The 25,827-nt window shown below is 49.1% G+C and overlaps 1 protein-coding gene across 2 annotated transcripts in view; it reads left to right on the forward strand.

Moving 5' to 3' along the window:
- The window catches only part of CMTR1 (cap methyltransferase 1), a 50,002-nt gene extending 24,640 nt beyond the window's left edge, over positions 1-25,362 (forward strand). The window contains exons 5-25 of one of the 2 annotated variants that reach the window (XR_255929.5): positions 1-88; positions 692-763; positions 1,451-1,545; positions 1,647-1,719; positions 1,943-2,141; positions 4,181-4,299; positions 4,552-4,648; positions 5,761-5,893; positions 7,202-7,381; positions 7,779-7,835; positions 8,753-8,810; positions 9,578-9,646; positions 10,882-11,013; positions 11,556-11,678; positions 12,993-13,084; positions 13,751-13,819; positions 15,734-15,781; positions 16,408-16,520; positions 16,985-17,093; positions 21,976-22,833; positions 23,452-25,362. The exon at positions 1-88 is cut by the window's left edge and continues 5 nt beyond it. Coding sequence is in view for 1 of the 2 variants with exons in the window: in XM_005296336.5 (XP_005296393.1) it covers positions 1-88; positions 692-763; positions 1,451-1,545; positions 1,647-1,719; positions 1,943-2,141; positions 4,181-4,299; positions 4,552-4,648; positions 5,761-5,893; positions 7,202-7,381; positions 7,779-7,835; positions 8,753-8,810; positions 9,578-9,646; positions 10,882-11,013; positions 11,556-11,678; positions 12,993-13,084; positions 13,751-13,819; positions 15,734-15,781; positions 16,408-16,520; positions 16,985-17,093; positions 21,976-22,108 (2,059 nt within the window). In the remaining variant the exon portion in view is untranslated. Of the gene's footprint in view, positions 89-691; positions 764-1,450; positions 1,546-1,646; positions 1,720-1,942; positions 2,142-4,180; positions 4,300-4,551; positions 4,649-5,760; positions 5,894-7,201; positions 7,382-7,778; positions 7,836-8,752; positions 8,811-9,577; positions 9,647-10,881; positions 11,014-11,555; positions 11,679-12,992; positions 13,085-13,750; positions 13,820-15,733; positions 15,782-16,407; positions 16,521-16,984; positions 17,094-21,975 lie in introns of both variants that reach the window. The other variant, XM_005296336.5, reaches the window with a different exon arrangement.
- Positions 25,363-25,827: the final 465 nt, after the last annotated feature.

Raw genomic sequence — 25,827 nt, forward strand, 5'->3', positions numbered from 1 at the left:
TGCCTATGAACAGGTGGACTGGTTCCCAGAATGCACCACTGAAATCCCCGATGCACAGGAGATGAAGGAGTGGATGACCGTGGGGAAGGTATAGCTCTGAAAAGCAAAGTCCTAGTAGTTCCTTCTTTTGTTTAGCCTGATGGTGCTCAGTCTTGTGTAACTGGCACGCTGCCTTGTCATCGAACAGAGTTGCAGAGAGCCACAGATATTATGGGGATGAGGGCCAGATAAGTGCCTAGTCAGACCAGTCCCAGTCTGAGGGCATTGTGGGGATTGCATTGTCAAGTTGAGTTGTCCCATCGTTCTGTTTTGCTGCCATTGATACATACGTCACAAGATAGCATCTGGGTTGCACTCTGTGACTCTTTTTGATAGGGTATCCTTCTCTTCCCCCTCCCCTTTTCCTGGCTCCTAGCAGGGGTGGTTAGGGTTGGAGGCAGTTCAGGGCTGTCCGCTTCCCTCAGTTGGGTCAGACAGCCTGGGGAGTGCTTCTGTGCTCCGCATTCAACTCACACGGAGGGCAAACTAGGGTTGCCGTTTGACACTGCTCCCAGTCCCAGCCTGGCTCTCTCACTTGTAGTGTTGCAACACACAGGAATAATGCAGCAAGCTTGTTCTGGGAAATGCCCCACTAAAAGAAATAGCACAGCATCAGCTAACTGAGGGGGGTTTTCTCATTGCTCTGCCCTAGAGGAAGCTGGTAATTGAAGATGAAACGGAATTCTGCCGAGAAGAGTTTCTGCATAGTGTCCTGCAGTGCAAGGTGAGCGCACACTGCTGGAGAGCAATTTTAGGGCTGGGGAGGAGAAGGGAAGTAAGCTTGTAAAAAGGCATTAGTGGGGGTGGGAAGCGTAGGCAGTTGGCAATGAAATGGGAAGCCTTTTGCCAACAGTGCAGATTCAGCCTGGGTTGATAACAGTGGGAAGTCGTTACTATCTGGCGACCTGTGTGAAATGACAAGTGTGTACAGCGCACAAACCACAAAGGCAATTGACATAACGGCCCCTTCAATGGCAGTGTCAGCAGAGAAGCCAGAGGCTTAATGGGGCTGTGGAGATTAACGCCTTCTTCCTGGTCTGCTGTGCTCCTCCCCTTTCCCTTCCAGTTTAGACCATCTTTGTCAGGGGGGATGTGTGTGTATGGGGGGGAAGAGCTTGTGCTGGGATTGCCTAATCTATGGCTAACTAGGTCTTACGCTGTGGGGTTGTCAGTCCAGCACCATTCCCCATCCCTGAGCTCACTGTAAGAATTGAGCATGATGTTAGACCAGGACTGGATGTAGATATGTGACTGAAGAAGGATGCCAGCTTCAGAAAATGTTCCTGTGTTGGTGTCACCCAGTCTAGAGATAACTGTGAGGAGAAAATGACCATGGGGTTAGGAACCACCCGAGCTGGCTGTCCCTCCTGCCTGTGCCGTGGCTAGTGTAGTTTTCGTTCTGCCTTTGCAGAGCGTGTTCGATGAGCTGGACGGAGAGGAGATGCGCCGAGCCCGGACAAGGTCCAACCCCTACGAGATGATCCGGGGAGTCTTCTTCCTGAACAGGTCTGCAGAGCCTCTGGGTTTGCAGTCCCTTTCTCTTTTGGGTTGCAGCGGCCTGGTGAGCCTGGGGCAAACTAACAGGTGCCCTTTTTGTGCATTCACAGAGCGGCGATGAAGATGGCAAACATAGACTATGTCTTCGACCACATGTTCACAAACCCGAAGGACTCTCATGGGGTGAGGATCTCTCTTGTCCTTTGAATCGGTGATGCCTTCCCAAAGAAAGGGGGGTGGGGGTGGGGGAAGATTCCTCAGGGCACTATTAGGGACAAAGGCTGCTTTAAAGAGGCAGAGACCCTAGCTTAGAGGTGCAAGAATATAGCAGTGGGCTGCAGTAGTTTGCATGCTTGGTGGGAAGTTGCTATTGGACTGCTAGAATTTTCCCAATTTCCTTTTGCAGAAGCCCCTAATCAAGGAGCGGGACGCAGAGCTGCTTTACTTTGCTGATGTGTGTGCTGGCCCCGGTGGCTTCTCCGAGTATGTTCTCTGGAGGAAGAAGTGGCATGCGAAAGGGTTCGGCATGACCTTGAAAGGACCAAATGACTTTAAACTGGAGGATTTCTATTCTGCCTCCAGCGAGCTCTTTGAGCCTTATTACGGTATGGGTCACGTACGTGTGTGTGTGTGTGTGTGTGTGTGTGTGTGTGTGTCATTGCCTGCATTACAGAGGTTCAGGTTCATAGTAGGCGGAGGACTGATAGTCTGTTCGTGTTAGGGATCTAAGAGAAACCGGTTCACAATGACCATCGCAGAGCCATCCTTATAGAAGAAGAGGAACTGCCATGTAATAGGGAGTTGAGGGTGGCAAGTCTGAACATCAAGTTATATTTCTGCAGTTCAGGTTCCAGCTTGTGTGTATTATAATAATACTTCATACTTGCAGCACTTTCCTGTCCGAGGCTGTCAAAGCGCTTTAAGATAACTCAGTGGTTTGGTTCCATTTTACAGATGGGGAAACTGAGGCATAAAAAATGAAATGGCTTGGCCAAGGATCATCTGGCAGAGCCAAGAATAGAAACCTAGCTCTGACTCCGTCCCCCAGCATTAATTACTAGATTGCTTCTTTACAGGATCTTTCCACCTTCTATGTGGTGATTTAAGTTATTTTGGACTCCTGGTAACTGCAAGTAGCTCTGATTCCATCTGCTGCATCTATTAGTAGAAAGTGGAATGAGGGGATTGCCAGCAAATTTCAGGCTTTGTTAAGAAAACCCAGGTATGATTGGTTACTTCACTTTTTGCAATTCAATCTGCCTTTCCAGCAAAAACCCCAAACAACCTATCGCTGGTGCCAGTTAGTTACTTTCTGGCTGATTCTGAAAAGCCAAAGCCCCTTTTGACATCTGCAAATCATGAACTTTGGTGGTCGTCTGGCACCTCTGGGTCAGATCAGTAAGAGGAAAGTTCTCATTGAGCAGCAAGGTGGATAAAAGGATCATCTTAACATTTGGATCTTTGTATCTCACTCTTGGTCAGTGCTCTTGTGGAGGGAGTTGATAGCTGTGAGAGTGAATAGCTCAATGATTTTGATGCATTTTCATGTTTACCTTTTTGTCTGGGCCTAATGTGCTCTAAAATTTAGTGAGACACGTATAAACTCCTCTCTTGGTGATGGGAGGAAAACGCCTTGAACCCTGCACCAAGTGCAAAGAAGACTGGAAAAAAAAATCCAGTCCCACTCCTCTCAGTGGCAGAATAACTGATGAGGAATTTTATTACCAAAGAACTATTGTGCACCCTGACCTCTGCTGTTTTCTCCTGATAATGTACATTTCTAGTCACTCTGTCATTCAATGAATAGAAACAGCAGACACGGAAACTCTGCAGAGAATAGAAATCAACAGTACTTTACAAATACCACAGGACTGGGAGTTAGTTGAATATTTAGAGTCTATTCTAGGACACAAAATACCAACTGGGGGAAAATAGAGCCCTACCCTTTAATAGAGCCATATGAGAAATCTGTAAAATGCTGCCTTTAAAAACAGTTCTGCTGTTGAACATATCTTCCCCCTTTACAACTGATGGCTGAACACTCTTGCGCATGAACAGGGTTCTGTAAGGCCAAACTACGGTGAGTTTGGAAAGAATGTTAGTGCCTTTCCAGAGATTGCTGATGTCATGGATGGTAGTGAAAATTTGCTAATGCCGTTTCTCCGGCTGGCATAGACAAAGTTGTGCTTCAGACTAAGGGTCCATCTACACTATGAAACTAACATTGTTAAAGCTCTGATGGGGACCAATTTTGTCTTGTTCCTTCCCGGCCGGAAGGGACAATATTGTGTTGTAGCATAGTCAGGCCCTGTTCAGCAGCTAGAGGAGTGAATGATCTATGCTTTACCAAGGCTGAAGCATAGTTTTTTAAAGCCAAGTTGTAACATGGGTTGGTTCACTCTGGCTAATGGAAGCAGAACCCAATCTAGCCAAAGAAAAATGTGCTGACCTCTTTCTAGCAAGAATCATGTTTGTGAGAGTTCGTGGGAGTGGGCCTGATGCAGCTTCCAAGGTGTGTGTACTCACTCACTGACCGTTGGTAATGTTTGATCATTGGAGGTCAGCGCGTTGATCGCTTGCGTGTCCCGGTCTCCTGCAAGCACTCTGCAAACATGCTCATAACTGCCTTTTCTTTTCCCCTTAGGAGAGGGCGGGATTGATGGAGATGGAGATATCACCCGCCCAGAGAACATCACTGCTTTCCGGAATTTTGTTTTGGACAACACTGATCGCAAGGGGGTGCATTTCTTAATGGCGGATGGGGTACGTTCGTTCCTCCTTTTCTCTGCAATGAGTGACCGTCGCCATCAGCCAGAGTACAATGGTGACGTGACATCTTCTCACAGTTACTGCTTGAGATTTGGCGAGGCTTGCCATGAAATGTCCTGACATTAGCAGTTTATCCCACGGAATAGAAACTGTTGCAAGTTACAAAATTTAGCTGTAAATTCCTTAAGACTCCCCCAGTTAACCAACAGATTTGCAAAGATGTTCACCATTTGATGTGTGTTTCAGGGTTTCTCTGTGGAGGGTCAGGAGAACCTGCAGGAAATTCTAAGCAAACAGCTGACGCTTTGCCAGTTCCTTACAGGACTCTCTATCATCCGGACAGGTATCTTTTTCTCTTTGTTTCTCCCCTTCCTCTCCAGGGCTTGGGTGGCTTTGCAGATGGATGCTATAGAACATTGCATGGAGTCGCTCCTGCTGTAATGTTAGGTTCTGTTGACTCTAGTAGGTGTGTTCCCTAAACCCTGAGATAAGGTTGCAAACCAATTAGCTGGTAAGAGCAACCCAGTGTTTGTGCAATTGTGACTTGTAGCCTTTCCCACTTGAAACCATCACCCTGGCTTCAGAGTGAGAAGATGCTTCTCTTTCTCCTACCTATTCCTTAGTGATGGATGCCATAGCTGCATCTGGTTTGGTGACGCTTATCCTGTGTTGGGATCGGCTAGCATTCCGTGCGCCCTTTCAGAGCAGATGGTCCTGCACTGAGAAGCCAGAGTGGAAGGGGGTTAGAAACACTTGCCAAGTGATTGCTTGTCTTGTCCCTTGGGCTCACCAGTATTTGAAGCCATGACCCAGCAGGCAAGTTGCCTCTCAGTGAGATTTGACAGAGTGTCCTTCGTTGTGTCTCTCCTAGTCAAGCATCTCCTCTGGGGCTTTCTCCTGGGGGAATGAGAATCTCAAAACTGAGTGTCTGTGTCTTCCCCTGAGGAAGTAAGAAGACTCACTTGAAGGCAGAGAGCACAGACACTCCTCTACTGAGATGACTTGTGTTTTTAAAACTAGATTTTCATTTCAAATCCAGTTTTTTCCCCAGCATGAGGCTCTTGGGGAGGAATGAGAGCTGCACACTGTCAAGGATTGCACAGTGTGCTGCCATGCTGGCAGTCTGGGCCCCTGGGTTGGGAGTGCTGTGGAAGCAGCAGGCAGGGTGCTTTGTTCTTAGGTGACATCCCCTCCACCTGGCTGGGAGCTGCCTCTCTCTTTCCTGGGTCTTTGGGAGGCAGAGAGCTAAGTGGGGGGATGGAACGTGGTACCCAGTTGGTCAGTCTTACTAGATTGATTTATGAAACTGTTTTTCTGATGCAGTTTTTAACTGTACAAAAGTGTGTGTGTGTGTGTGTGTGTGTGCGCGTGTGCAGGGGGATTGAGATACTTAGTATTTTCCCCCTCTCTCCCTGTAACCTGCTGGCTGCAATGTACTTCCTTTCTCTGCCACAGGAGGACATTTTGTCTGCAAAACCTTCGACCTGTTCACGCCATTCAGCGTGGGACTTATATATTTGCTGTACTGCTGCTTCGAGCGAGTGAGTCTCTTTAAACCTGTGACGAGCCGTCCTGCGAACTCAGAGAGGTGAGATTCTGGAGGAAGAATTAAAAGCAGACCTTTCCCCTAAATAGTGCAATAGCTCTGTTTGTGTAACTGCAGGTCTAGTGTGACCTCCATGGCCTGTCTTAGCTAGGAGCCATCTAATGTCTGCCTCATAGAAGGAAATACTTTAAATGTTTAGGAAGTGACAGTGTTTGATAGGTTTAAGAGGCTGTTTACCAAATTACCATGGTCTGTTTCTGCCTATGCTGTCCACTTCCAGTGTGGGAACAATGGAGTTTACTGTAAAATCTGTTCTGTTTTGCAAGATGCAATCTCAGGATCCAGTTAAATTAGAGCATATTATGTACATTACAGTGATGTATTTTCATCTCTTTGGATCTGGTAATGCTGTACAAACTGTACACTTGGCACCCCTAAAATGCAGCCATCTCGGGGGAGGAGGTTAGCAGCCAGACAACACACAGCATGCCCCACAACAGGGATAGGAAGAGAAACTTTCCAAGGCCACAACTCTTCCAAGACATGCCAGGGAACATTAATGTCAACGAACAACATCTGTTTTTAAGTAACACCTTTGTGCTTTCACAGTGTTTGTGCATTGTTAGTTTGAGCGCCTTCTCCTCTGCAACTTCCATCATCTTAGAACATCCTCCTTTTATCTCTGCCTTTCATCTGACTGCTCTCTCTCTCTCCAATATCATCTGGAAACCTGTATCTCTTGTCCTTCTTAATCTCTATTTTGCGCTAAGCAGTCTATGAGCTGGGGAAAATATGAAATCCATGCCAGAGCCCTCATTAGGAGCCAGGTGTCCGGAGACCTAGTCCCATGCTCTAACCTATTATAGGGCCATGCTGATTTTGGCGTCCTTCAGATGCCGTGTGCTGTGAAATAAAGTGAGACAGACATTTGAGCCTGTACAGGGAGGCTTTATCTTACACTGCCATACCAGGGCTATGGTAGAGTTGTGAGCTAGTAACGGGCTAGTTACACCTGCAACCGGAACAGGATTAAAACTGAGTCTCTATTTTAGCATTAGTCCTGCTGTCTTATTTCTTTGGCAAGATCTGAGCTTGTGAAGTTTGGGGATTTTTGGTGAAGGATTGAGGTTGCCAGCTCTTGCGGAGAGTAGGAAAAGGCGGAGGAAGTAGAATGGCCCTACAGAGGGCTAGCCTGCACTGCCACGAGCCATCGAAGGGTATCCTGAGACAAAGATGTTCCTGACGCTGCGGAAGCCAGGGGGGAGGGCTGCTGAGATGGTGGGGGTGTGAAAGGCAAGTTGGATATGCAGGAGGACTGATTCCAAGTGGAGTCTCTGGTTTGCTTGGCAGGTACGTGGTGTGTAGAGGGCTAAAGTCAGGCATTGACGACGTGCGGGAATATCTCTTCATGGTGAACATCAAACTAAACCAGCTGCGCAACTCTGACCTGGATGTAAATCTTGTCGTCCCCGTAGAAGTGATCAAGGGCGACCATGAGTTCTACGACTACATGGTCCGATCGAATGAAAGGTAAGTGCGGAAGCAACAAGAGGGAAAGCCGGTTCCAGCACAACTGTGACTTACAGCTGTTTGAGGCCGTGGGGGGCCTTTTCACCTTAAGCTGCCAAATTGCTCAGTTACAAGAGTCCTGCTCTGGGAGAGGCCTTGTGCGGCAGACTGGCCCAGCAAGGGGAGATACACTGCATGGCTGGTGAGCGTTCACACCAGAAGAACTGACCTGCAGTGTTGGGAACATAAAGGGTGCTCTCCCCAGTGACCCTGCAGTCGTCATGATGGCATTCTGGGTTGTGACAGTCCAGCTCTGCTTTAGAGCAGACCACAGCACTTGCTCATCCTGCTTTGTGCAGCAGGACAATTTGCGTGGGTGATAACTCACTCCCTGACTGAAACCCACTCTCTCTTTCAGCCAGTGTAAAGTTCAGATCAAAGCACTAGCCAAAATTCACGCCTTTGTTCAAGACACGTGAGTATCTACCTCAAGAGGGAGCGGGGCTTTGGGTGAGGACTGAATTACTCACTGGACAGCTGTGTTCAGTGGCCTGCTTGCTTTACCCATTTTTAAATGTCTTCCTGATCCTAGCTGGTGCTTGGCTTGGCCCTGAAGCAGGAGGCTTAGGAGCGCTTACAGTTACTAGGCTAGCTAGTGTCACTGCATGTGCTGTTCTCTGCAACACGGGGATAGCTAAAGGAGACTGATTGGCTTGAAATGATTTATAACTGCTACTAGGACGCCCTATGAAAGGGACTTGCAAAAGGGCTACGTACCTTCCAGTTCCCATAAACGGGTCTGTTTCTGAGAGGGGACATAGAGGAGTGGCACAGAGAGTGAAACACATTGTGGCATAGAGGCGTTTGCTACACAGGGGTAGTTGCACTTACTGCCCAAACACCGCCTGGAGACAGCACGGTGTAATGCACAGAGCACAAGGCTAAGTGCCAGGGACTCCAGGGAATGAACCCTGGTTCTGACATCAGCTGCTGGATAGCCTTCAACGAGTCACTCCACCTCTCTGTGCTGCTATTGCTCTATGTGTAACTTAGGGCAGTTGTGGGAAAGAATAAGTTTGTGTTTGTGCAGCACTGTGAAAAGCTAAGGTCCTAACGGTGCTTTAGTGTGTTGCATAAAAGCACTGAAGCCTCCCTGCAGCCTCCAATGATCAGCTCTTTGCTGGGAGGCAGGCAGAAGCTGCTGATCTTTGGTTCAGGTTATGAAGTGGGTGGATGATTGGGGAAATACAGCAGCCCTCTGGCACTAAGGACTGACTGTGTGTTTCACTCCCAAAGCAGCTACTTCGAGGAGGCTGACAGGGCTGGGTATGTTAGGGCTGCAAGCCCAAAGAGGCTTTCACCATGCTAACAACCTGCTGGCTTTTCCTCTAGGACCCTGAGTGAGCCGCGGCAGGCCGACATCCGAAAGGAATGCCTCCGGCTGTGGGGGGTGAGTAATGCTACTGACAAGGCAGTTGTGGATGCCATTCCTGCTGTGGCGCAGTGGGGAGCGGGAGGGGCTCTGACATGCCAGCCAATAGCATTAACACCTTTCCTGTAGGGCAGGACTATGTTAGTATCTGAGATCACTGTGCACATTTGGGGCTGTGCAGGTCAGGAAACATCAGCTAAACAGATGCTTGGTGCGTATTGCTTGTGGAGCAGGTTACACAAAAGGGCAGGGTTATACTGCAGCTGAGACTATTACATAACACACTGAATAAGCTATGTGGCCAGTAGGTCCCAGGCAGAAAAACACTCCAAAAAAATCTTAGTTATCAGATGGCAGTCTGTCTTCCCTATGAGCCTAGGGTTGTGGGGATCTTGTGGCAGTGAGTTCCACAGGCTAATCACAAGTGTTGGGTGAAACAGCATCGTTTCATGTGGAGCTGCTGTTCTCATTATTGTACACACAAAATCTGCCAGGCACTTTCCAAAAACATACAGAAATAATATAGGTCCTGAAAAGCTTACAACCTAAATTCCTTATTGAAATCACCTGCCATATCCTATGAAAGATGCTGTGTCTGTGTCAAGCCATATGTGTTTTGCGTACCTCCCCTCTGTGCTAGGGGAGCTCGGCATCAGCAATATGAATGGAAAAAAACCTTGGGGTCAGGGGTTGGAGTGTCCTTGGTGGCAGAGGAACCTTGGCTTTGGGAACATGACTGTGCAAAAAGGAGTACGACTTGTAATCGATCCTTTGTCTTGTTCCAGATTCCAGATCAGGCCCGAGTTGCTCCATCCTCCTCTGATCCCAGGTCCAAGTTCTTTGAGCTCATTCAGGTGAGGCCTTAAACTGAAGTTTGTTCTGAACATGTGGGTGAAATGTTTATTGTTACTCACAGGAGTCTGAGATGGAAAAGACCAGCACTGGGCTGTTTGGTTCAGTATATTGTTTAGGATTTGCACTCAGATGCTGTGGTGATGAGTGCCTATTTAAAAAACTAGGCAGCCTCGTTTAAATGACTTAAACAGTGGGGTTTCCATTACTTCCTTTGAGAGACAGTTCCACAGACTGGATAGATATCTAATGATCAGTGTCCCCCCTGAGGTCGTTAGCTCTGACACTATATGGGAGCCTGGGAATAAAGAGGGCTTTGGCAGAAGAAGTCTTGCCCCTGAGTAAAGGAGCACCGGAAGATCGCATATTTTTTGAAGCCTATCGTAGGATTGAATTCCCATAAGGGCCTCTTTTTCCTGGTCCAGTCCCATCCTGCCCAGGTGTGCTGTGATCTTGCTGTTACTGAAATGCTGTACTGTGACACTCATTTATAGAAAAGGGGGTGTGTGGTGAAGAGGGAACCTCATAAGAGAGCCTGCTCCGTTCATCAGTCCTTGGCAGAGAGCTATGAATATTCTGGAGTGTCCCCTACAGACCCTGCAGCACTTCCCCCTCATATTCTGTCCCCTCCTTTGGACACACTTCTTCTCTTAAGCCTGTGCTGCCTTTGGGCTCGGAAGGGGCAGGTTCCTTCCCTTTCCAATGCTGTAGGGGAGCAGTGGAAGCACTCAGTGTGGCTGGGAGGCCAGCTTAGTTGCTTGCTGTGAAGGTGAAATGAATCCCCTTCTATCTAAGAGACCGCTTCGGCCTGGACTACCAATTCTGTAGAAGGTAGGTAAATAGCTCTGTATCCAGGCCTGTTCTTGTCCCTTCACACTCTTACCTTGGTGCATCCTAAAGTAGCTCAGCAGGGAAATTGAAATAGCCCCTCAGTACAAGTGAGCGGTTTTGTGGGCAAAGCTCGTGATCTCTCTGTTTAATTTCTCCTAGACCTTTGTCTACGCTGGGGACGATGTTTTTTCCTCTAGAACCCTGACTAGTGTGATTGAAACCAGGCTGAGCCCCACTGGTGCAAACAGCAGCTGTGCCTGTCTATGCTCGGATTTGCACCAGTGTAGCTAATGGCTGTGGCTGAAATCAGGGCACATCCTGATGCACTCGAAGCTTCTGTGTTTGCTGTAGCACCCATCATTGTCTGTATCGTGTAAGTCACCTTTCTCCTGCTGTTGTGCTTCAGGGAACAGACATCGATATCTTTAGTTTTAAACCAACACCACTCAACTCAAAAACCCTGGAGAAGATCCGCCACGTCTTAGATTACAGATGTATGGTGTCTGGAAGTGAACAGAAGTTCCTGCTAGGGTTAGGGGTAAGTGCTGACATCTAACCTGACAGCAGGAAGTTCCATGGCTAATTATGCTGGGTTTTTTATAAACCCTTTTAAAGATATTGCCTAGCAATTTCAACCCAACCTGCTTGCCCTTGTACTATGGGACGGGGGGATAGGAGTGACTGATGGACCTTTCTTAAGACCATTGGTTATTTTGTATTCCTTTCTCCTTCTTCTGTCTACTCCCCATACTAAATAATCTTGGTCTTGAAAATCTCTCCTCACAGAGAGTGCTGCATTCCCTCCATCTAATAATTCGTTTCACTGCCCATCTCTGAACAGTATCTTTTGTGGGGTGGCAAGGGACCCTGCCTAATGAGCCGTGTTAGGATCTCTGTGTTGGTGTCTCTGCAGCTGAGCTGTAGGCTCCTTCCTTGACATGTCTCATAAAGAAATGTTCTCTGCTGTCAGCAGGAAGGAAGGAATATACTCTCAGGGCTACTTTTCAGCTAAGGCAGAAAGAATGTGTCCCATTCCTGTCTGGGTCTAACCTTGCCTTGTTCCTCTTTGTCTGCACACAGAAGTCCCAGATCTACACCTGGGATGGTCGCCAGTCAGATCGCTGGATGAAACTGGACTTGAAAACTGAGCTGCCACGGGCTACCCTTCTCTCTGTGGAGATTGTTCATGAGCTGAAAGGAGAGGTCAGAGGTTGTTCCTTCCCCATAAGGGGGATGGCTAGTATTACATGGTAGATGGCCCAGCTGTGCAGCTTCAGAGAGGATTCCCAGGGAAGCTATTTTGGGATAAGCTCTCCTGTCCTGTTCAGAGCCAGAGATATACGGATGACTGTTTGCTTCCCTTCAGTGTTGTTCTGCACCACCTCCATGGTTGACTTCCTATCTGATTGAACACGCCTCAATGGCTTTCGGTTTGCACACATACATGCATGTGTTGTGCAGTGCCGCCCTGCTCCACTTGCCTGCCCCATTCTGCTTCACAGGTGGCTGCCTTTCAAGGATGCTGAATATACCGTGTGTATGAAGGGGTTTGGATCAGAACCTACAAAAGCACCAACTGGTGGTGGTGTTTGCAGAAGCGTTTACCCTCCTGCACTGTCTCTGGTCCAACATTGATCTTTGATCATTTGCTGAAGTGTTTGATTGGCAGCTGGCATTGTTTTATTTTTGTAACATGCATGTGAAAAAGGTCTGTGACTGAGCACGTTAGTCGTGATAAATAACATATCGGGAATCTTTAATGCACAGGCTTTTTTTGTTCAGTTTTGATTCTGTGACTGTCCTGGTGGGGGGAATGCTGAACTTGTTCTGATAATCAAGAGAATTCTCAGTGTAACCAATAGAGGTCATGAAATGTGACCCTTTGCTAACTAGACTGGTCGAGGTTGAACTGTGTGTAGAAGATCATGTTGTTACTGCAGAGATCTGCTGTGGACTAAGCCGAGTAGCTCCTTTGGCTAGTTTGTAGGAGGCTGAGTAGTCACTGACCCTAAAACAGGCCTGTGTGTCCACATATACTCAGCCACTTGATGATGATTGCAGTTCTTAAAAACAGACAGGTGGGGCCAGTCTGGAGGCTTACCCACGCTACGTGGCATTGCTGCGTGGGAGCTCAGGGCCAAAGCTCGGGTCCTTGCTCCTGGAGATGGTGCAGCAAGTTCAGCCTTGTGAGGGGACCACTTTGTAGGGCATCCAGCTGACTCAGAGAGGTGGTAATGTGCTTCATAGAGTTCTGCCCAGCCCTCCCCTGGGGACTGGTGCATTGGACATGTACAGGTATCTTAGGATGGAAGATTAAAACAGGGGAAAGGGGGGAGGCTCCAGAGAATTCATGGGGGGAGAACCTGCAGCAGAAACAAGTTACCAATGACAGGAGGTGGGGTTTCCTTCTCCGAAGTTAGCAAGGTGGTGGTGGGAGGCAGCATGCAGACACTGCACAACACAGACAGAATACCCACAGACAGCCTGTAACATAACTCCCTGTGTTTCTCTCCTTAGGGGAAAGCCCAGCGAAAAATCAAGGCTATCCATATCCTGGATGTCTTGGTGCTGAATGGCAATGACGTCCGAGAGCAGCATTTTAACCAGCGGTAGGTAGGGCTTTGGGAGCTCCTCTCATGCATGTGGATGAGAGCTGTCAGGGAACTCCGTTGGTTCAATGGCTGCGCTATTGATCATCGGCCATGAGGAACCGAGAGCACTTAGCTGATGCGCTTGTATAAAGATGAGCCGTGGAAGAACCCTCTCTGAAGTGGGTGCATCCTCTTTTCCCCCACCCCTCTGTGCAGCAGAGAAGGCCTGGTTCCCTTCTGAGACTGGAGTGAGTTGGTCCCAAAACAGGTAGACCGAGCGCCGCTGGCAGCCTGAATGGGAAGGGTTGTGACTTGTCGCTGAGTGGGAAGAGCCCTGCAGTTCCTTCCTTAGCGGAGCACATCTGCCAATCCCGCTCTCCTGTTCATACATGAATGGGCTCATCAGCACATGGACTCATTACTGAATTTGTTACTAGATTAGGTTTGTCTAGCAGAGCCTATGGAGAACCAGCCCTACTGCATAATTGCTAGTTGCAGGACACCAAGCTGGGAGTGCTGGGTGAGCAGACAGTTTTTTGAGTATGTTTGGGTGTCAGTGGCGTCAGACTGGGCTGTGTGAGTAGAGGTCCCGTTGGCACTCCCTCCTGTCCCAAGGAAGCCGCACCTACCCAACACACCAGAGCCGTAGCTAAAGCACAGAATTCTCTTTCCCATTTGTTCTAGGATTCAGCTAGCGGAGAAGTTTGTCAAAGCCGTTTCTAAACCTAGCCGGCCGGATATGAACCCCATCCGGTGAGTGACACCTCCTTCCGCATCCCCCTTCATCTTGGGACTGCTGGAGCTTTGGGATGAATTTGCTGGAGGAGGAAGACATGAAACGTAGCCTGGCTTGCTCCCAGGCCTATACAATATATAGCCAGAGCTCGTAGTCTCATCATGTTTGCTAGAAGGCGGCAAGTGGCCCTTTACATCTCAGAGCTGATGCTGATGGCTGGATGTCTAAGATTAACCTTTTGGAGATCAGACATTCATGCTTTCTCCATCCCATGAGTAGCTGGTGCTAATCTCACATGCATACTTGTAGTTGAGCTAAGCCCCAGTTAGCTCAACAAGTGCAAGCCACAACATGCCCCCGTCTACACTGACGGGTCAATGTGGGTGCAGCTACGCTGCTGACCGCCAATGGCTGAATCAGGGCTGTTCCCTACCATAGACAAGGACTACGGGTCTGATCGCTAAAAGTCTGAGATAAGGCCTTGGGTACAAGGCTAAGCACATATTCTGCTAGGAAACACTCCTGAGAAAGGTACTGATAGAGCACTCTAGCTGTTGGCTGCTTGCTGACCTTTCACCTTTCTTGTTAGTTTTATTTTGGTACTGTGCAGAGGCCCCGAATGAAGCAGGGCCCCATTGTGCTGGGTGTCGGACAAACACTTAGGAAGACCGTCCCTGCCCCCAAGGACCATACAGTTTAGCTTGGAACAAGAAGCTGTTGGAGGGAAGAAGAGGGGCCAGACGTGAAGGGGAACAGTGACACAGCTCCCCAACTTAGCCATGTGCGCAGCTGGCTGGCTCAAATTGTTTAAAAAAGGGAGGGCAGGCGTTAGGGGGTCTTAAAATGGCTGCCTTATTCTTGTCGTTTCCCCTTTAAGCCTCTGCCTATTTCCTGGGTCAGTTCTGTTTTGATGTTTGGTGGAGGGAGATACGGAAAGGGGATATGAAGATGGAAGGGCAGAGTAATATGTGGAGAAGAGTTGGGGGGGGCAGTGAGAGCAGGAGGCTTGGAGATGGAGAACAAGTGGATCTCAGTTAATGTCAACACACATCCAGTAACTGCAGCTGGGGGAGTCCAAGGTGGTGTTGGGGAAAAGTACAGGCTGTAATTTCAGAAGTGCCCACAGGCTCCAACAGGCCCCCCCACTGGTGTGTCTGAAGGGCTTTAAAACTCTGCCCCAGAAAGCCTGATCTTGTAGCCACATATGGGAAGGGGACACAGAGGGGGAGTGGGGGTGGGGAAACTGCCTTTCTGTAAAAAGATTTCTCTATGTGCCTCTTAGCTCCCCAAGCTGTGTGGAACGGTGGTTGTGTGAAACAATGTGGGCTGGCTTCTGAGCAGCAGAACAATGCCCCTGCCTACGGGGACTGAGCCGTGAATGTGCAGGTGTCCAATTCCTGAGCTGGGATGCATAGGCACCGACTCTGGGGGGGCTCCAGGGCTGGAGCACCCACGGGGAAAAATTTGGTGGGTGCTCTGCACCCATCAGCAGCCAAGCACCCTGCCCCAGCTCACCTCACCTCCGCCTCCTCCCCTGAGCGTGCCGCGTCCCTGCTTCTCCTCCCAGTGCTCGCGGTGTAACAAGCTGTGGGAGGGAGGGGGGAGAAGCGGGAACGCGGCGCGCTCAGGGGAGGAGGCGGGGTGGGGATTTGGGGAAGGAGTCCAATGGGGCAGGGAGGGGGTGGAGTTGGGGCAGGGACTTTGGTGAAGTGGTTGGAATAGGTGCGGGGCAGGGGCGGGAGTCAGGCGGGGGGGAGGGGGTCGAGCACCCACTGGCACCAGAAGTTGGCGCCTATGCTGGGACAAACAATGTGCCAGGGGCTAAGATTCAGGAGCAGGGTGAACCTGCCACATTCACTGCCTCGCCCTGAGATCGTCGCCGCTAGCTCTGCAATTCCAACCCTTCTGTGTGTGCATCTTTCTCCCCCCAGGGTGAAGGAAGTGTACAGACTGGAGGAAATGGAAAAGATTTTTGTAAGGTAAGTGACTAGAAACAGTGAGACGCTTCATAGCAAGTCAGTGTTCACAACTACCACGCAGAGACAAGAGGGATCTATTGCTATTTGCAAGACAAGCGCCTGGGAGTGAACCCTTGTAGCAGAGTCCACTGTCACCCATTGGGGTATTCTTTGTGGGTCAGTCAGTCACCTGCTAATTCTGCATTGCAGAGGCTAGTCTGTTCCGGAGCAGAATGCAGGGCTTCGCGGTGCTAGAGGGAAGCAGCTCGCTTAGCCTTGTAGCCAGGTCTGCAGCCCCCGCACTGACAGCTGTTCCCTGGCCCAAAGAGCTCCATTCCCTTCCTGCCCTGTCGCGCACCAGGGGAAAGCTACACTTGTGCTTGCCAGCAGACAGATTTGCAGTTTGATTGTACCTGTAATGGAAACCCTGGTTGATTAAATACTGTAAATCACTGACATGGCCCTTGTTCCAGCACTGACTCCCTGGCTGATGTTGTGTGTGTGCACACAGAGTTCTGGCTCCTTTTCCCTAGCCCTGGCAGGGAGACACATGGAGAACTGACCAGTGGCCTGTTGGTTTGCAGCTGTCTTTGAAGTGTGTGTGTCCCCTTGGGTAAACTCCATCCCTCCCTTCTCTCGGCACTCAGGTTAGAGATGAAGATTATCAAGAGCTCAGGCGGAATACCACGGCTGTCCTACACGGGCCGGGACGACCGGCACTTTGTGCCCACTGGACTCTACATCGTTAGGACTGTGAATGGTAGGGAGAGCTCTGCAAGCCTTTTTTCCTCACCATTTTCAGGAGCAGGAAGGAATTTTGTTTTTTAAAAATACAGGGCCAAGCTCTGCCCTGGTGTAACTCCATGGAAGTCAGTGCTGAATTTGGCCCAGGTCCTGTTTTGGTTGGATTGGGCAGGGTTGGGATGAAGATGGGTCAGCTGCCCCCATTGTGGTTTGATTAGCTCTGGGATTTCAGTTCAGTCACAAGTATACTGAGATCACAGATTTCATAACTGGAAAGATCACTCTCCAAACTAGCTCAGGCTGGGCTGGGAGTGCAGGGTGTGCCTCGCTGAATTGACAGCAGCTTGGGTACACAGGGCTTTTTGGGGTTTGGAAGGAGAAAACAGTGGGATGTTAAGCTGGCCTCTCAAATCACCCCCAATCTGACATGCTTCCATTCTGGTCCCGCCCTCTGTTTATTCCCTGTGGCTTTGCCCCTAGATCCTTGGACGATGGCGTTCAGCAAAAACTCCAAGAGGAAATTTTTCTATAACAAGACGACCCAGGAGTCGACGTACGACCTCCCTCATGAATCCATCGCACCATTTCAGTGAGTACCGTCCCAGCAGTCAGTCGGCCAGGGGGGCTGAGGAGTGGCAGCATACCACAGTAGGGCCCCGTGCCTCCGCAGTGTGCCTCATCCTTTCCAGCAGGCCAGTGCTCTGCACTTGGGTGACGGTGGTAGGCCCTGCCCTGGCAACGCCACACTGTGTAATGGTGTTTACTGGCAGAGCTTCTTGAAGACCCGCTCCTGGAGCCCTGTAAAGAGGTTCTGACTAGGGCTGTCGAGCGATTAAAAAAATTAATCACGCGATTAATAGCGCTGTTAAGCAATAATGGAATACCATTTATTTAAATATTTGTGGATGTTTTCTACATTTTCAAATATATTGATTTCAGTTACAACACAGAACAGAGAGTACAGTGCTCACTTTATATTTATTTTTGATCACAAATATTTGTGCTGTAAAAAAATAGTATTTTCCAATTCACCTCATACAGGGACTATAGTGCAATTTCTTTATCATGAAAGTTGAACTTAGAAATGTAGAATTATGTACAAAAAATAACTGCGTTCAAAAATAAAACAATATAAAACTTTAGAGCCTACCAGTCCACTCAGTCCTACTTCTTGTTCAGCCATTCACTCAGACAAATACATTTGTTTACATTTGCAGGGGATAATGCTGCCAACTTCTTGTTTACAATGTCACCTGAAAGTGAGAACAGGCGTTCACATGGCACTATTGTAGCTGGTGTCGCAAGATATTTACATGCCAGATGCGCTAAAGATTCATGTGCCCTTCATGCTTCAACCACCATTCAAGAGGACATGTGTCCATGCTGATGACAGGTTCTGCTTGATAATGATCCAAAGCAGAGCAGACTGATGCATGTTCACTTTCATCATCTGAGTCAGATGCCACCAGCAGAAGGTTGATTTTCTTTTTTGGTGGTTCGAGTTCTGTAGTTTCCGCATCTGAGAGTTGCTCTTTTAAGACTTCTGAAAGAATGCTCCACACTTCGTCCCTCTCAGATTTTGGAAGGCACTTCAGATTCTTAAACCTTGGGTCGATGCTGTAGGTAGAAATCTCACATTGGTACCTTCTTTGCGTTTTGTCAAATCTGCAATGAAAGTGCTCTTAAAATGAACAACATGTGCTGGGTCATCATCCAAGACTGCTATAACATGAAATATATGGCAGAATGCAGGTAAAACAGAGCAGGAGACATACTATTCTCCTCCCCCCAAGGAGCTCAGTCAAAATTTAATTAACACATTTTTTTTTTTAACGAGTGTCATCAATATGGAAGCATGTTCTCTGGAATGGTGGCCAAAGCATGAAGGGGCATATGAATGTTTAGCATATCTGGCATGTAAACATCTTGCTACGCTGGCTACAAAAGTGCCATGCGAATGCCTGTTCTCACTTTCAGGTGACATTGTAAATAAGAAGCCGGCAGCATTATTTCCTGTAATATAAACAAACTTGTTTGTCTTAGCCATTGGCTGAACAAGAAGTAGGACTGAGTGGACTTGTAGGCTCTCAAGTTTTATATTGTTTTGTTTTTGAGTACAATTATGTAACAAAAAAAATTTACATTTGTAAGTTACACTTTCATGATAAAGAGATTGCACTGCAGTACTTACTTGAGGTGAATTGAAAAATACAATTTCTTTATCATTTTTACAGTGCAAATATTTGTAAAAAAAAAATAGTAATATAAAGTGAGCACTATACATTTTGTATTGTGTTGTAATTGAAATCAATATATTTGAAAATGTAGAAGAACATCCAAAAATATTTAATACATTTCAATTGGTATTCTGTTGTTTAACAGTGCGATTAAAATGGCAATGAATCAAGGTTAATTTTTTTAATCGCGATTAATTTTTTTTAGTTGATCGCGTGAGTTAACTGCGATTAATCGACAGCCCTAGTTCTGACTTTTTTGTGTTCGGTGCCACATCCAGAGGAGGTTGGAGCTCCACAGTCTGGTTTTAGCCCACGAAAGCTTATGCCCAAATAAATTTGTTAGTCTCTAAGGTGCCACAAGTACTCCTGTTCTTTTAGTCTGACCGTGTGTGTGTGGGTTCCTGCTGCATTCCCAGCGCACTCGAGGTGGACTGGGGCATTGGGCATGCCAGGCAGCTTCGTCCAGTGATAGCAGAGGAAGAAGCACTGTCTGTTTCGGGCTCTCCTGTGTGCACGAAGCCGGAGCAGCACTGTGGGAATGGGAGGGAGACCTGTGGAACAGGAGCATCGCATTGGCTCCTAGGGAAAGAAGGATATGGAGTTTGATTACCTGATACTCTCCGTGAAGCTCCAGGAACTTATCACTTGAGCACTCCCCAGCAGCGGATCTCTGTGTGTTCTTCCCGACCATCAGACTCAACCCATCACTTCCCTTGCGCACCCTAGTGTGTGCTCTAGAGCAGGAAACTGAGAATCCAGATTCCTGGCTTCCGTTCCTGGGAAACTGGGACTCCAAGAACAGAGTAACTGGGAGTCAATAGATTATGGAGACAGACTGGGAGTTCCTTAGACAGGGAGGTTCAGAGAATAGGGACCGTGCGATATCATTATGCCATTGTCTCCTAGGAAAGTGAGTCTTGTGAGTCTATTTCTCAGCACAGTGCTGCTATATGTAGACTGCATAGGCCCCTGGATTGAGGCTGATGTGAAAGGGGGCTCCCTGCACACCCCTCTAGCCTCCTTGTTGGTCTGCAGCTGTGCCCTGAGAATCCTTCAGGCTTCCCCTGGTCAGCTAGCTGAACAAGCTGACATCATCCCAGTGCTGGGAGGGCTCCCCTTCACAAACAGGGGAGGGTGCTAGCCCCTCTCAGCCTCTCTGGCAGAATTCCAGAACCAAACTCAACCACAGCTATGAAAACAAAGCAAGGAAGGGGTTTGTGTGTGACTCTGTAATGGATGCTCTGCCTTGTCGTTAGTGAGCACTAATGTGTCTGTAATTAGCCGCTGACACATGCGTTTGTCGCTATGCTAATATCGTTCTGTTAGAACAGTGTACCTAAATAAGCTATGAATATTAAGTGTCAGTAATTGTAGGAATCTAAGGCTGCTGTGTCTGCAGCAATTAGCAGCTCTGTTTTCACACTGGGTGACTAATATCCAGGTGGGGCGGGGAGAGTCTATGCGCAGGGATGAGTCGGGGGACGGATTTCTGGAGATTCACTGTATCTCCAGAGCTCATGTTGGCAAAGTGAGGGTTAGTTTGTTCCCCCACCCCAGCTATATCCATAATGTGCTGAGTGCTCAGATCCTGCTGTGTCCATTCTGCCTGCTGACCCTTCCAAGTGCTCTGTTCGGGCAGTTCCAGAGTCTTTCATGATGTTCCCTTGGTTGCTTCACCCTCTCAGGAACTTGAAAAACATAGTTCCCCTAACTGATTGTTCACAGTCTCAGCAGATATTGATTCATCCCTCCCGCTGCTTTGAACGGAGCTGCAACTAACAAGGCCATTTCCATGGAATGCACTCCAGTTTATATGCCATGTTGGGGTGTCTGGGTTTGTGTCAGCATATGCTTGTTTGAGTAGGCGCTACAAAACGATGGCTATTCTTACTAGCTGTAGCCTACACCTGCTCGGCGTGGTGCTGCCCCGTCTCGTGTGGCTGGCCACAAACTGAAGTGGATGAGCCTACAACAGCCTTCGCTAACAGAGCTGGGTGTTTTAGCGCAGGGAGAAGACACTCAAGTTTAGATCCAGAGGTCCTGGTTCAGCCTCTGCTGCCGACGATGCAGCTGAGGCAAGGCACTGCAGAGCCAAAGTTAGGAGTTGGGGCGGAGAAAAATGTGAAGAACCCTAGGGGTTAATAAAGCAAATAACCTGGGCCTCCTTTACGGTGCCCCCTAGAATCATATTATGTATGGTCCCAGGCCAGGTGTCTCTAAAGAGTCTCTGCAGCCTATGCGGAATGGAGTTCATTAATGATCTGGAGGATGGCGTGGACTGCACCCTCAGCAAGTTTGCAGATGACACTAAACTGGGAGGAGTGGTAGATACGCTGGAGGGTAGGGATAGGATACAGAGGGACCTAGACAAATAGGAGGATTGGGCTAAAAGAAATCTGATGAGGTTCAACAAGGACAAGTGCAGAGTCCTGCACTTAGGACAGAAGAATCCCATGCACTGTTACAGACTACGGACCGAATGGCTAGGCAGCAGTTCTGCAGAAAAGGACCTAGGGGTTACAGTGGACGAGAAGCTGGATGAGAATTGACCGTGTGCCTTTGTTGCGAAGAAGGCTAACGGCATTTTGGGCTGTATAAGTAGGGGCATTGCCAGCAGATTGAGGGATGTGAACCTTCCCCTCTATTCGACATTGGTGAGGCCTCATCTGGAGTACTGTGTCAAGTTTTGGGCCCCACACTACAAGAAGGATGTGGAAAAATTGAAAAGAGTCCAGCGGAGGACAACAAAAGTGATTAGGGGGCTGGAGCACATGGCTTATGAGGAGAGGCTGAGGGGAACTGGGATTGTTTAGTCTGCAGAAGAGAAGAATGAGGGGGATTTGATAAATGCTTTCAACTACCTGAAAGGGGGTTCCAAAGAGGATGGATCTAGACTGTTCTCAGTAGTAGCAGATGACAGAACAAGGAGTAATGGTCTCAAGTTGCAATGGGGGAGGTTTAGGTTGGATATTAGGAACAACTTTTTCACTAGGAGGGTGGTGAAGCACTGGAATGGGTTACCTAGGGAGGTGGTGGAATCTCCTTCCTTAGAGGTTTTTAAGGTCAGCCTTGACAAAGCTCTGGCTGGGATGATTTAGTTGGGGATTGGTCCTGCTTTGAGCAGGGGGTTGGACTAGATGACCTCCTGAGGTCCCTTCCAACCCTGATATTCTATGAGTGCATCCCTTCTCAATGTGCAGTGCTGATCTGTCTGTCTCCTCTTTCTGCCTGCAGCATCTGCTACTTCAGCCGTCTCTTCTGGGAGTGGGGGGAAGGTGTCAAAGTGCACGACTCCCAGAAAAGGCAAGATGCGGAGAAGCTGTCCAAGGAGGAAGTCCTGTCCTTCATCCAGGCGCACTATCCTTGACCCCCCAGCTTGGAATCTTCGGGGACTGACTGGAGTGGGGAGACTGAGACAGGAGAAGGGAGTCTTCCATCCAGGAGCTGCAGGCATTTTGTGGAGGAGAACAGATTCCTGGGGGGTGGGGGGTGGGGTTTGGTGCTCAGAAGAAGCGGGACAAAGCTCCAGCCTGTGAGTAGCAGTGTATATAAGTATCTGGCCCAGGCAGCACCGGCTGTGGGTACCTCGGAGGTGGGATGCCTGGAGCTGAGGTCCGATGCTCTTCTGTACTATCCCACTGCACTCCTGGGGATGAGGGGCTGGCATCTTTCCCCACTAGTGCTCCAAACTACAGCCAGGCATCTGCTCTCTGGGTTCCCCTCCTGCGTGTGCCGGAGCAATTAGGAGGCTGCGTATGGTTTCCTGGCAGCACCAAGAGGAAAAGAGGATGGTCACAGGACTGCAGGGAGGAATGAGCTGGGGGAGAGTGCATTTAAATGGCCTTGCAGTGCTCCCAGCAGCCACCTCTGTCTCCTTTGCCTCGAGCTGATGGGCCTTTGCTGAACGCTGGGTGACTCATCGGGAAATGCAGGCTCTTGGCGTCCGAGGATGGTCACTTTTTGCTAGTGGCTCCAGCACTTCCGCTCCAGAGGCACTTGGCAGGTTGTCGGCAGTTCCTGGGTGCTAGCATCTCGGTGGAAGGAAGCCAGTCCTTGTGGCAGGAGGTCGCTAACTCCAAGCCAGCAGCCTAGGTGTGAGCTCATGAATCTGCCCTAGGACAATGCTGAGATGTTTTGCTTTTTTCAGTGCTCAAAACCATCCTCAGTTTCCCTCTAACATTGCCCCTCCCTGTGTGTTCAGGGATGAAAGCAAAAGGGGGAAGGCTGCAGGCCTTTGGGTGTAGGAGTTTATCAGAGGAGATTGTGGAAGTCTTATGGGAAGGAGACCTTGACTCTGACCATGCTGGTTAGTCAAAAGAAATCCAATCCCACGACCAGGCCCGTTGTAGGGGAAACCCACCTTTCCTGGTTAATTCGCAAAACAGGCTTTAAAACCCCCTTGTGTCTGGTCCATACCTGGAGCCATGTCTGTAGCGAAGGCACAAACTTGGGACTCCCTAGCATGGCAAGCAGGACATTTGTGTTTCAGCAGATCGCAGTCAGAAATCATGACTCATTTCTGTGCTGGGCCCTCTATGCGTCATGTACACAAAGCCACCCCAAAGAGCAGGGCTGCCCCCATTGCCTGTTTTAACTTCATGCTGGGCTTCAGAAACGCCTCTGGCCTGGTCTCCCACATGGATCAGAAGTTAATAGGCGGTTGGCTGCTCCGGTCCATGCAGCAAAGTCACTTATTTTTTTCTTACACAGGTTGGCAATAAGGGAAAAGCTGACGGGGGGGTTACCTGGACCGTGCCTTAAAGAAAGCTGTGGGTCTCCTGGAAACTAGAGGCAGCCTTTCAGATTCTCATCCCCCTTCCATCCTCCCCATGCCAATGCAGGATGTGAATGGGTCTGTATCCCATGGAGAGTTCAGCTCTGGCAGAAGTAGAAGTTCGTGGGTGAGATTCATCTCGCAACCAGGGGCAGCGCAAGGACTGGGCATCACTTAAGTCACACTTAAGATCTGCGATCCTCATAGGGCTCAAGTGACGCACAGGGTGACTTTCACCCTGAGCTCCTAGGCCTTGCTTTCCGAGCTCGCAGCCTTCCGTGGCTGCATGATGAGTTGGTGGCCAGGCATCGGTTTGTTAATCCTCCAATTGCTTGGTGTGAATGAGTTTAACCATTGGTGGTTTCTGTGCTCTGCCTTGTAACGTGGATCCGCACGTTCAGGCTTGATGGCTGCAGAACGGGGATTGTCACCGCTCGCCCAGCCTTGGGTTCGTGCTGCCCTTGGGCCGTCATTGCATGGGGAGACTAAGCTCTCAACTTTGGAGGGTGGTGAGAGCCCATGTTGTACTTGGGTATCCCCTATTGGGCCCAGAAGAGCCCTTCTGCTCTGGTGTATTTCGAATACTGCCTCCTGCAAGCTCAAGGTGAGTGGCCTTTCCAGAAAGGTGGCTGAGGAAGTGTCAGACCTACTTTCCCTGTGCCCTGTAGCAGCCGGGGGAAGGTTTGCCAATCCATCCAGGAGCAGGATGGGGCTCTGACTCAAATCCCTTAGCAGAATTTAGTCCCAGGTGCTCCAAAGCCTTGGCAGAACGTGGCACCTGGCCCAAGCGCAGCCCTTCTGGAGAGGGCAGCAGCCCCTTGTGCAGTTAATTATTGGCTACTTTATATTTATTGAAGGCCCCTCCATGAGGAGCAGTGAGGAGGCTCTGCAGGTGGTGCCTCTGGCAGCTTCACTTCGGAGCCTTCACACTGGTGGCTTTTAAAACCATTTATTTAAGTGTTGGTGCTTCTGCTGATTTTCCCCAACCCCCCCAATGCAGCCATGATGCCAGCAAGAAGCCAACAGGCCTATTCCTTTTCCTATGGTCCTTTACTGTGTCTTCTGCACCCTCAAGGGTGTGTCCCCCACTAAGGGCCTTAGCCCCTCCCTGTTTGTGGGGATGGAGATGTCCCGCAGGGAATACACCATGGATAATCTAGGCCTCCATTAGCCTTTACCTGGTACTGAAAACCCAGGGTGCAGAAGAAACCTAATTGCTTGCAGGCGGTTTGAGAGATGCTGCCTGCTTTCTCCATTGCCCCAATATCCTTTGCTTTTAGTCGATTGTGTTTTTTACAAGGAGATGTATTTTTTGGATGCACTGAACCACACCTCCCACCCTCTTGTGGGAGGCCAGCACCAGCACCTCACTACTGCTTCCCTGCTGCAGGGAAAAGGTTTTATCCCTCTTCGCTCTCTGGCTCAAGACTCTCCTAGCCCCATTGCCCCTCCGGGCTTGGGAACCTGTGGCTTGTTTTGAAATGCCCTAAAGGAACTGATCGGAGTTGACAGGCCAAGAACCCAGAGGACGAAGCCCTGTACATACTCTGCTTTATGTGTGTCAGAGCTGCTTAGCCCTAGTGGGGGGGGAGCGGAAGGGGGTTCAGTCTGATCATGTGGGGCAGGGAATGGCTTCGTATCAAAGGGATGGTAGAAACTTGGGCCAGGGGCTGACCCAAGTTGTGCTCTCCCACTGGCTCCAGGGGGAGGAGGAGGAATGTCTTGCTGAAGGGAATGTTTATGTCTGTTGATTGCACAATGTATTGTATTAGGCTGTGTATCATTTTGTGTTGATTTCTCTGCTTTCATTGTCTGTGTATTACCAGTACAGCTCTTTAGTTCACAAAGGTGTTGATGCTCTTTGGTCTCTGTTTCCTAAAACCACTGGGAAACAACCACTCTCAGTGCAAAACTGTGGGGGGTGGGACTGTGCATGGCCCAGGGACGCCTTGTGCCCCATCCAGTCTACCCCACAAGTCATCTGTGTGCCACCCTCCCATACCCCTCCATTTCAGGGACTTGCTGTAACCCACCCCTTATTATCCCCATGCCAAGCGCTCTGTGTGCCCCCTCCCCCTCTTTCAGGGTGGTGGTGTATTTAAATGGTAGTGGGGGGGGGGGGCTGGGCAGAGCTAAAATGAGGGATGTTGTTGTACTGGGGTGTGTTAACAGCTGCCATCAACCAGGTCTTTGATCTATAGATGGTTGCAGGTGATTGAAGCTGGTAGTTCTGCTAACCAGATGCCCGGGGCTCCATGTAGCCGCATTTGTTTTTTCTGATTTTTCAGCAAAATCAGTAAGATTCTGCCCAC

The sequence above is a fragment of the Chrysemys picta genome, chromosome 3 (genome assembly GCF_011386835.1).
Source record: "Chrysemys picta bellii isolate R12L10 chromosome 3, ASM1138683v2, whole genome shotgun sequence".
In the NCBI taxonomy this organism is placed as follows: domain Eukaryota; kingdom Metazoa; phylum Chordata; order Testudines; family Emydidae; genus Chrysemys; species Chrysemys picta.